The 11,829-nt window shown below is 42.7% G+C and overlaps 1 protein-coding gene across 1 annotated transcript; it reads left to right on the top strand.

Moving 5' to 3' along the window:
* Positions 1 to 406: 406 nt before the first annotated feature.
* Positions 407 to 11,581, top strand: LOC119806240 (interferon-induced protein with tetratricopeptide repeats 1-like). The gene is made up of 4 exons (XM_042054468.1): positions 407 to 526; positions 2,368 to 2,638; positions 7,161 to 7,254; positions 10,195 to 11,581. The coding sequence occupies exons 1-4, from the start codon at positions 407 to 409 to the stop codon at positions 11,579 to 11,581; spliced, it is 1,872 nt and encodes a 623-aa protein (XP_041910402.1).
* The last annotated feature ends 248 nt before the right edge of the window (positions 11,582 to 11,829 follow it).

The following is an 11,829-nucleotide window of genomic DNA, read 5'->3' as shown; positions in this document are numbered from 1 at the left end:
AACTCTGCTATCCTTAAACTTCCCTTTTGCCATCCCATTAAATCAACATGACTATGGTCTCACTTACAAAGAGTAAGTGCAGAATATCAGTTCTTTTGATGAAGAAATAATTGTACTGGGAAGATGCAAGTCTTTATGTTCACATCACCTCCATCAACCCCTTTGTAACAGCATCTCCTGGTGCCAGGGATGTCTCTCTCTAGACAGACAGTGGAACTGACATGTCAGTCTATTCCAGAGCCTTCTCCCCATCAGTTCAGAGGAGAGAGAAAGAAGGTCAATACCTGGTTGTCCACAGTTTTGCTGACAAGAAAACAGAAGGCTTTTGTTTCAGTTTCCTGTTTCATTTTCCTACTGGTGTATGCCACACCACACCTCATTTTATAGCACTCTTCCCAGCTTATATATGAGAAGTCCAGTTGGTGCAAAAGTCCAGAAGAGAGCAGAGCATCAAGGAAGGATCCTGAGGAGTCCTCTCCTTAGTGAAAACACAGAGAACTGCAGCCACCTTCACAGCCACCATGGGGTAAGTATTTCCCTGCTCTGCAGTTTAAGTGAACCCAGGACACAGATATTTGCTTGTGGCCAGGTCTGATAAATCTGCTTACATTCATTTGTTATGTCTTATGGGTTCTCTTTTTACTACTGAAAAAGGAACAGAGATGCTAATTGTACTGACGGCCCAGAGAATTTGTTCAATAATTATAATGTGGGCATGATTCTGAATGAGTGAAAGAATACTTGCTAGAGTTTTTAAGGCTGTCTCAGACATGTAGTTCAAATCCCTGGGTGATACATTAGCATGCTCATCCCATAGAGAGAGACAATTACCAACGAGAAATTCAAGAGTGGAATAATGATGTGGGATTCCCTTCTATATACTGTGAATACCATTGGTTAAAGCTGTTTGGGGCCTGTGATAGGGTAGATCAGAGCTAGGTGAGGAAAACCAAACTTAATGCTGGGAGAAAGAAAGCAGAGTCAGAGAGAAGCCATGTAACTTTGCCAGAGACAGACTCTGTTCAGAATCTTGTCGCTAAGCCACAGCCACATTATGATACACAGATTACTAGAAATGGGTTAAATTAAGATGTAAGGGCCGGGCGGTGGTGGTGCACGCCTTTAATCCCAGCACTCGGGAGGCAGAGGCAGGCAGATCTCTGTGAGTTCGAGGCCAGCCTGGTCTACAAGAGCTAGTTCCAGGCCAGGCTCTAAAAAAGCTGCAGAGAAACCCTGTCTCGAAAAACAAAAAAACAAAACAAAAAAAAAAAAAACCAAAAAAAAAAAAAAAAAAAAAATTAAGATGTAAGAGTTGGCCAATAAGAACTTAGAGCTAATGGGCTAAGCAGTGATTTAATCAATACATTGTCTGTGTGGTCAATTTGGTTCTGGGTAGTTGAGACAAACTTGCGGCCTCCTACAACACAATAAGTTACCACTCTATGTATTTAGAGTCCTAAAAGAGAGCAACTGTTTAGAGTGTCTTCCTTCCCATCTCCTAACCCCACACCTTCATTGCTCTTGGGATGGACCCTAGAGACACCCAGAGGATCTTTTGAGATGCTGTTCAAAGTTACTAGTTCAAGTGCTTTTGGCCCATCCCTGGCTGGGTAAACCCAAGAGAGGACACATTTTTTCTGTCCCTTAATAAGAGTCAAAATGTGGAAATTCTATTATATTTGATGAAAGATATTTAAATCTTTTCCCGCAAGAAACTAAATACTCCCAGGAATTTATGCATATATGTATGTATATTCACATCCATACACACACACACACAAACACACACACAAACACACACACACACATATCATAAAGAAGTTCTAGGCACCATGGAGTCTTTATTTTTTATTTTTTTGGTTTCTAGGTATATTTGGTTTTGTTTTTCAAGTCAGAGTTTCTCTGTAGTTTTGGTGCAATTCTGCATCTAGCTCTTGTAGACTAGTCTCATCATGAACCCACAGAGATCTGCCTACCTCTGCCTCTGAATGCTGGGATTAAAGGCATGCACACCACTAGTTGGTTCCATGTAAAGTCTTTTTATGTAAATGGCTCTTGCTTTTATGTTTGATACTGCCTTTTGGGTTGAAAGTGTCAGTCAATAGAGTTTTTTTTTTTCTCTTGAATCTAGGGCTTCAGTGATCATCTTTTTAATAGGCAACTATTTTATGTTCTTGCACATAGAAGCATCTATAGTATGTGAGTATGGAGGAGGCTGTGAGCTTCATTTGTATGATGAGACAAAATACAGAAAACACAGAGGTATAAAATTGTGGAATAAAATAAACAAGAGGGCAGAAGCCACTAAGGGCTCTCAGGTGACAGTCATGGTCATAGGGTCAATGACTAAGCTATGCCTGGGTCTAGAGTTCCCATGACTCTAGTGGCTGGTGGCTAGGACTGCGGTTTGCAAATGAGTGCCTGCAGTGTGTAAAAGGCTGGAGATCTCCAAGTGCACAGGGGAGGCTGGATGCTGAGAGCTCCAACTGCACATGGGCACTGGGATCCAGGTTGCTTTCTGTCCCCATTGCCCACACAAATGGCGGCTGCCTCTGTGCTGCTCAGCTTTCCCTCTGCAAGTGCTTATGCACTAGTGTATGTGACTCCCTCTTAGGGCACAGTTCCCCAAAAGGATCCTGTGAGCCTCCCAGTCAAGGCAGATATCCACGTATAAATGGTATGCAGATTTCAGAGTGTTCTTTGCTACCATACCAATATCTTTTTTTCCCCTAATGTATGGGCACAATCTCTAATTCCAACTGTGGGTTGCTTTAGGCCGGGAAATCAAGAGAAAAGCAGGATTGCTTCTGATGTCCCTGGACCATAATTAATGTTCCTGTAGAAAAATGCCCATCATTTCTACGTGCCCAGGAAAAGAAGGAGTAAACATACATTTAGTACTTTAAGAGACAGAGACAAAGAGAATCAGAGAAGAAGAAATGCTGGGCTCTCGGCAAATGCCATGGCCAGCAGAGTAATGGTCTGCATGAGGCAAGAAAGAAATATGGTTGAACACACCTTAGTCAGCCAGTGTTGTTCACACTTCTAGATGCTGGGTCCAATGGGGTCATGCAAAGGTGGGGATAAACCACCAAAGTCTAATAAACCAGAAACAACCTTTATTATAGAAACAAGAATCCAATAAAAAAATAAAATAAAAAATCTCCACGGGGCACAAAAAGCTTGTCAGGTAGCTGAGACCACAGCCAGAGATGGATTTTTTTAGTCTGAGTTAAAAGGCCATTTTCTTTCTTGCTGCGACTGCTGAGTCAGAAAAATCTCTCTTAAAGGAGCTATGAAACACCACCAGCAAACTGCAAAAAGCTGTGTTAAACTTTATATGTATGTATATTTTCTTCTAGAATACCCTTTTCAAGCCCTCTCAGGTTTTATGTAGATTTAGTGACCATGTTGGAGTGCCAGTTGTTTTAGAGAGAGGCTGCTTGTTTGTCCCCATTAGCTTAGCCCTGAAATAACCACACAGAAGTTGTATTAATTAAAACACTGCTTGGCCCATTTGCTCTAGCCTCTTATTGGCTAACTCTCACATCTTGATTTAACCCATTTCTTTTCATCTGTATATTGCCACATGGCAGTGGCTTGATGTAGGTGTGTCTTCTATCTATCTGATGATTTCATTGGATAATTAATAAAGAAACTGCCTGGCCCATCTGATAGACTGGCCCTTAGGTGGGTGGAGTAGACAGAACAGGAAGAAGGAAGTGAGGTAGATGGCTCAGTCAGATGCTACACCTCTCCTAAGTGAGACAGACCACCGTGCCTCTCCTGAGAGAGATGCCAGATGCAATGAAGCTCCAGCCCAAGAAGGATGTTCGCTAGAAACTTCCTGGTAAGGCACCACTTTGTGGTGCTACACAGATTATTAGATATGGGTTAGTCAAGATGTGAGTAAGAGGCTGAAACTAATGGGTCAGGCAGTGTTTAAATGAATACAATTTGTGTGTTGTTATTTCGGGGCATAAACTAGCCAGTGGCCGGGAGCCGGGCAGCAGGAATGCAGCCCGCAGCTCATCACTACAGAATGGCGCCCAACGTGGATAACCGAATCCGCAGAAAGCTTGAGAAAGCTTGGGAAAGAATAGAGTAAAGCTCTATTTTTTGGGTCTGGCAAGCAAGCACTCTCATCTAAGAGAGGCTTCCTGACTCAGCTTCAGCTGCAAAACATTGCAGCTCTTTTAAGAGGTTCGGCTACAAAACACTTAAATGCTGTTGATGAAAATTAACTGCATGTTTTTCGTTTTTTAGCCGTAGCAGGAAAAAAGCTGTGCCGTTTTAAAATGCCAGCTTTCTGGGCCATCCTACCAGGGCAAACTCTGACTCTTTCAAGCAGGCGGTACTGACTATGGAGCTTTTGATTGTTGTTTAACACTGTTGCAGCTTGCTTGCTGGCAGGGACCTTGAACCGCCACAGAGTTGTGATGATAAACAGGGCTACAGCCGGTGCCTCTCCCATGAGGCTGGAAAGCTAAGGAATGGGCTGGATCCAGCCACCAAAGTCATGGCTTTAATCCTACCTATATTGCTTGGTAAATTAAAGACTCGTGTGGTCAGAAAAAGAGAGATATACAGGAAAGAGAGATTCAAAGACAAAGAAACCTCTAAATGGTTTATAGTGTGTTAAAAATACATGCAGGCTAAAAGTTAAAGTTCTTAAAGTAAAAAAGGAAGAAAGAAAGTAGTTGGGTATGATAGTACACACCTTTGATCCCAACACTTGGGAGGCAGAGATTGACCTCTGTGACTTCAAGGTGTGGTAGCACATGCCTTTAATCCCAATGCCTGGGAGGCAGAGACAGACAGATTTCTGAGAGTTCAAGGACAGCCTGATCTACAGAGTTATTACAGGACAAAGATATACAGACAACCTGTCTCAAAAAATAAAAGTAAAAATAAATGAAATAGAGATTAAAATAAAGCTGGACAAAGATGGAAAATACGCAGAGAATCTTGATACTGTATACTATTATGCTCTCTTTGAATTATCTGAATGCTGAGGAAGGAGCAACAGCTGTTAAAAGATATTTGTTTATAAATGCTGCTGAACTAATCCAAGATAGATATTTTGAAAATACCTTGACTTCAGAATTTGGATCTAAGGATATGATACTTTGGAAAAGAGATTCTTCTTTTGTTTTTACAGAAAATGAGACTCTGTGGATTGCTTCTATCCCAATATGGTATGATAGACCACGCCCTCCTGAAAGGTTGCTGTGAACACCTTCATAAAATTACTTCACCCAACTGATGACTGAGTTCATGTATCTATTTCCTAAAAGTTGACTCAGCTCATATCCATAGGATAGCTCTCAGTTTGCAGAGAGATGCTTTGGCCTTGTAAATAGAGCTATGGGTTGTAAAGCAAAATAACCCATTGTTAATAGTTCATCCTCAAGCTGCTGAGAGAGCTGCTAACAGTCTGTTCTCATTTTACTAGACTTACAACATTAATTTTTTATTTCTACATTTATATTTCTGGAATGTACATTTTTATATCCTTATTTGTGAACTCTTCACTAGAGTCTGACCCCGAGCAGTTTGTCGTGAGAATATTAAATTAAGCCCAGTTGAATTTGAAAAAAGTTCTTTGGTATAATACAATGCTCTCCATAAGGAGGCATAATTGCACTGGACCTCAACTCCAAGTACTTCTAATAAGATGGGTTGTAGAGGTACCTTTTATGTGTTGCCTTAAGGGTCCAGGGAAGGATCTTGAGGTGTCAGTCATAGAGATAGCATAGAGGTTATTTTTGGGCATTAGCCACCTCCCTCCCAGATTTGGGAGCTTGAGAAGACTTTGTCCATACAGATAAAGCAAAGGTCACCTAGCTATTAGTCACTTCTGGTCCTGCTGTGGGAGCATTGTATATCTGACTTCACAGAGAGCAAAATTACCAGGCTATTAATGATCTCTTTCCCCAGCCTTCAGGGTGGAAAAACAAGCTATCCATTTTTCTTATTGAAGAAACAATCCTACGTGTCTATTATTTCTGGTTTCCTTCATGCCCATCTGAAGGGACAAGGACTTTGTGCTGCTGACCAGACAGATTCAGAGCAAGAAGAGAGAAACAGTGAGACAGAGAGGGACAGAGAAACTGACAGACAGACAGACACAGAGACTACAAACACTTCTGCTTTTTATCTCTTTCTAACCTGGCTTACCAAATGTTATCGGTAAATTCTTGAATACAGGGACAACTGCCAACCATCCCAGGGGCACTTTTCAAAATCCAAATAATTGTGTCTAGCCAGCATCAATTGAACTCTACCAGGGGAATATTTTATTATGAAACAGTGCTCTGGAAATTAGATTAAATGAGCAAGATGACGGATAAGCTCAAAGAGCACTGTGTCATGAAGCTCATGATCCTTTATAGGGCATGTAAAAAGAGCCCTGTCTATTCTGCTGGTTGCTACATCAGGGACATTTTGAGCATCCTCTTTCCATTGCTTGAAGCCAAAGGAAGAAGGGGCTGTCAGTGTTTCTACTCAATAGACTTTTTTCAGATTCACTGATGCCGCTGTCTCTGGGGACCAATCTCACACAACTCTCTGTAAGATCTGAAATACCACGTGACAGGAGAAGGAAGCATCACAGTTGTTTCCCTTGGAGATTTAGACTGGCTCTGGAGAGATGGCTCAGTGGGTAAAGGGCTTGCCAAGCAAGCCTGAGAATGGCAGTCTCAGTGCTATGACTGAGAGAAGAGCTGCAGACCACTGTCTTTCCTTCTCAGAAAACAAGCAGGTGAAACCCAGCACCTAATGCTGTCCACCAGCCTTCATAGGTGGGCCTTGGCATTTGCACACCCTCCACAAACACAGTTTAAATGCCATGGGAAAAGGAGGAGCATGGAGAGAACAAGGCTTAGAAGAAGCCCTTAAAAAAGTTATTTTCTGATCATTATGACTGCTTTAAAATATGTTTTTACTTTTCCCTAATTTACTTTAATGTATTCTTCCACAGGTTTTTGTTTATATTTGAGATTAATAGATAATTTCATTTCTCCCTTTTTTTTACTTTCCTATTTCAATCCCCGCACATTTACCCTTCCTACTCTGCTCCAAATTCATTTCCTCCTTAGTTCATTCATTGTTAATGTATATGTGTACATAAACGTATATGTATGTGTGCACCTGTCCAGTCCTTATAATGTTTCTTGTTGTGTATGATATCAGGGATGAACATCTGGTGCTGAACAACCTAGCCTGGGGGATATCTCCTCTCCAGTCCCCACTGTACTGGTTCTTCATTGTTCTTTGTGTATCATTGAGGCTTCACTGACTTTACCTATCTGATCTGTATGTTTCCTGTCCATTGTTGTCATCCTTGGTCAGCTCACCTTTGGTCAATCACACTAATGAAATTTTCAAAAAGTTTGGAGGTGAATTCTATCTCTGGTCTTATGGAGAGAAATGGCATTCAAAACTAATAAAAGATTGTCAGATTCCCAAATTGGAGGGGCATCTCTCCATCTAGTCCTTTATTGAGATGTGTGCTTCTCTAAACCCAAAGCCCCTGTCTCAGAGTTGTTGCTTCCAGATTGTCACTTCTAACCCTCTAATTTGCTGGGCAAGTATTGCTTTTTCTTTTCCTTTTTCTATCTCCCTTTTTCATAACCCTGCCAGAATGCCTTGAGATAAGGTTAAAATCTATTTTTCTGATAGTATCTCTAACCTTCAAAGAGACTGAACTTTTTTTTTTTTTTTTTTTTTTTGTTTTTTGAGACAGGGTTTCCCTGTAGTTTCTAGAGCCTGTCCTGGAACTAGCTCTTGTAGACCAGGCTGGCCTTGAACTCAGAGATCCGCCTGCCTCTGCCTCCCTAGTGCTGGGATTAAAGGCGTGCTCCACCACCACCCTGCAAAGAGACTGAACTTTTGCCAGACTTGAAACCAAGTTAATAATCAGTCCTGAGCACATAAGGTTTTACACACAATCACACAGACAGCAGGGACAGACAGCTCAAACATACACAACAGACAGATCACAGACAACATTCTATAGGAATTTGGAAACACAGTGAGAAAACTAAGGAATACACCCTGGGGCGCTGTACCCTGCCCTTGACTCCAGGACAAATGCCATGATTTAAACCTTTCTTGCAACATTTTTTCGTGGGTGCTTTTTCCATCTTAAAGGGTGACTAAACTATACTAGTATATTCTTCCTATTCTATTTTTGCATTCATTCATAGAGAGACGTAAAATCTGTCCAAAAGAACCTCTGTCTTCAAATTTACAACTTAGAGATGCTAAATCAAGAAGTCAAAAATCATTTGGCTCTACTAATGTCCAAATTGTGTCCCTGTCCAAATCAGCCTCAAGAATAGTAGTTATCTATGGATAAAGGTAGAGGAAGGTGAATAAAGTTAGCTGAAGACAAGAGGGTGGGCTCTTCTGCTACAGGACCGGGATGTTGTCACACAAAAAGAGGAAGAAAAGAGAATAATTCTCAGAGTTCATTGCACAGAAAGGAAAGTCTACATGAGGATCAAGCAGGGATGTGACCTTCTACATGTTAGGAAGAAACACCTACAAGGTGAGGTGGTATACAGGCAGGCTATTTGATGTCATGAAAATTAGGGTACTAATCTGATAAAGGGGAATGTCTGTTCAGATGCCCTCTAAATTATTGCTAGGAGTAGTAGGTGCAATTATCCTTGTGGACTCCTGACAATTTCTCTAGCAGTAGGTTTTTCTCCAACACAATTATGGCCCCCTCTATCAACATATGTCATACATTGCTCTCCCCCTCTGTGTCATGCCTAACTCGACCATGTTCCAGCTTACCCAGTATCACGTAATTATTTTCCCTTCCTGGAACCCTGATTTGTGTGTCTCTTAGCACCCTCATTCTACATAGCTTCTCTGGGGTTGTGGGTTGCAGCCTGAATATTACATCTAATATCTACTATGAGTGAGTACATACTGTGTTTGTCTTTCTGGGTCTGGGTCCCTTCAGTCCGGATGCTTTTTCTAGTTCCATTCTTTTGCCTGCAAATTTCAAGATGTCATTGCTTTATAGTGCTGAGGAATTAGTGACTACCCTACTTGTCATCACAGAACTACATCTAGTAACAGATGGAAGCAGTTGTTCCTTTATGGGAAAGACATAACAGGGTATGGTACCTCCTGCTACGATTCTTGGCCTCTGATCAGATCAAAGCCAAAGACAGCTGATTTAAGCACTATGGCATATCTGGCCTCTGGCAGACAACTACCAACAGGACCAAGGGCCGTTTTCCGTTCCAGCCATGTACCGACTCAAAGCTGCTACTGTGAGTGCCTACAAAACCCGAGTCACACATTTCTACCTCCTGCTCTCAACACTGATAGAAAATCAGGAAACTCCTGTGGAGTTTATAACATATCCATGTGTTCACCTCACTAATCTCCGCAAAGACCAGAAACAGGAAACACTAATGTCATTCCCAATACACAGATGGGCACAGGTGTGATCCCGAGGCATGGGTGATACACTCTAGAAAAGAGCTTGTCCTGCTCCATAGGGAGACAAGAAAGCACATGAAGTGTAGATGCATGTTTCAAATGCAGGGATTCTTTGTAACCCTAGGACAGGAGAGCTAGGTTGAGTCACGCCACCCCCAAATATGTTGCCCAGACAAAAAAGAACCAGAGAAAATCATATCGCTAGAGTCCCAAGGCTGTCCCAAGACAGAGATCATGACCATTTTTTTCTGACTCAGCCTTTGTCTGACAGGACACCAGCTGTTTGTGTCCGAGATGAAAAGGGAAGGACCTGCAATGACAAATAGTTCCTATTTAGGTCAGCTCAGGTGGCAGGCACTTGTACACATTGTCCTCACAGACAGTGGGGAAGGGGTAATAGTTTTATCAAGTTCACGTCTCAAGGCAGGAGTCTGACAAGAATGTGAGTGGGCCTGTATCTCTGTGACCGTGTCGAGTCTTGAATAAATGGATGAACTCAAAAGCTAAGATTGTAAGTACACGTACATGGATGTGCATGTACAAGGAGACTCCGGCAGTTCTAGAAAGTGGAGCTGAGAAATCAATGTAAAAAACAGATATCAAGAAATTCTAAATGGGCAAAATGTTAGATTTCCAGAAAATAAGCAAGAATGTTGTAAAATGTGTTTTGCATGGTGTCAGATTCAGGCCAGGTTGTACATGAAAATTTTTCCTGCTTCCTTCTGGCAGAGAGAATGCTGGTGCTGATCGGGTCAGGGAGAATCTGGGTCAGCTGAGCTGTCACTTCACGTGGACGCTGCTATTTGAAGACATTGACATACCTGATTTGGAAAGGAGAATCTTAGAGCAGGTCGAGTTCCTAGACGTCATGAGCACAGTGGGGATGCACAACCTCCTGGCCTATGTGAGACACCTGAAAGGCCAGGATGAGGAAGCCCTGCAGAGCCTGAAAGAAGCAGAAGCCTTAGCCCAGAGAGAGCAGTTGGGCAAGAGAAGCCTGGTGACCTGGGGCAACTGTGCCTGGGTGCATTACCACATGGGCAGCTTGGCAGAAGCCCAGAGCTACCTGGACAAGGTGGAGAATACTTGCAAGGAATTTGCAAGTCTCTTCCGCTACAGGATGGAGTGTGCCGAGATGCACTGTGAGGAAGGCTGGGCCTTGCTGAAGTGTGGAGGACAGAATTATAGACGAGCCATGGCCTGCTTTGCAAAAGCTCTGGAAACTGAGCCTGAAAACCCCGAATACAACACTGGCTATGCCGTCGCTGCCTATCGTGAAGACTTCGATGACAATTATATTTCTCTGGAACCCCTGAGGAAGGCTGTCAGGTTAAATCCAGCAGATCCATATATTAAAGTTTATCTTGCCCTGAAACTTCAGGGCGTAGGAGAAACAGATGAAGCAGAAAGACATATTGAAGAAGCCCTCAGCAGCACATCCTGTCAAACCTATGTCTTTCGACATGCTGCCAAGTATTACTTAAAGAAAGACTGCATAGACAAAGCTCTCGAACTTCTATATATGGCCTTGCAGACATCACCTGAGTCTTCCTACCTGCATTTCCAAATAGGGCTCTGTTACAGGCAAAAAATGATCCAAATGAAGATGTCCAGAAGCAGACAGACCCAAAGGCAGGGCAGCATGCAGGAAATGGCACAACGGGCCATTTCTGAATTTCAGAAGACTGTGGAACTGAAGCCCACGTATGATGCAGCTTACGTTTGCATGGCTGAAGCGCAGGCAGAAATTGGCCAATGTGAAGAAGCTGAGGCAAATTTCCAGATAGCGCTGAACATGAAGAACCTTAGGGGGCACATAGAGCAGGACATTCATTTTCACTATGGCCGTTACCAGCTATTTCATCAAAAATCAGAGGACAAGGCGATCACCCACTACTTAAAAGGTCTAAAAATAGAAGAAATGTCCTATGCCCGGAGGAAACTACTCATAGCTTTGGAGAAAGTGGCTGAAAGACGGGTTCAGCAGAATGTTCAGCCTGTGGAGAGCAACAGCCTCCTTGGGTTAGTCCACAAGCTGAAAGGGAACATGCATGAAGCCCTGCTGTACTACGAGAGGGCTCTGAGGCTCACTGGGGAGATTAACCCTGAATTCTGAATGCAGCTTACCTCTGTGAAGATAATGTACCCATCACTGAGATTCCATCCTTCCTAAGTGACTGCTTTCCCCAGACCTGCATACTTGCTGGAATCCAATCCTAAATGCATTGGCTCCTGCAACCTCTTTCCCACCCTCATTGTCCTCTCTAGGAGGAACTTCTGTCCCCACTACACCTGCTCACTTAATGGTGGCCAGGACTGACTCCTGCTGTTCTCAATGCTTCGAGTCCTATCACAAACCTTTTT

Source organism: Arvicola amphibius, chromosome 1 (genome assembly GCF_903992535.2).
Source record: "Arvicola amphibius chromosome 1, mArvAmp1.2, whole genome shotgun sequence".
NCBI lineage: Eukaryota > Metazoa > Chordata > Mammalia > Rodentia > Cricetidae > Arvicola > Arvicola amphibius.
This window is presented reverse-complemented; position numbering and strand designations above follow the sequence as displayed.

Excerpts from the sequence above, each read along its gene's own strand:
- LOC119806240 (XM_042054468.1), top strand. The coding sequence starts at position 407 with ATGAGAAGTCCAGTTGGTGCAAAAGTCCAGAAGAGAGCAGAGCATCAA. Across the intron at positions 527-2,367 it reads ACCTTCACAGCCACCATGGG|AGTTCCCATGACTCTAGTGG; the intron begins GTAAGTATTTCC and ends GCCTGGGTCTAG. Across the intron at positions 2,639-7,160 it reads CAGTTCCCCAAAAGGATCCT|TCCTTATAATGTTTCTTGTT; the intron begins GTGAGCCTCCCA and ends GCACCTGTCCAG.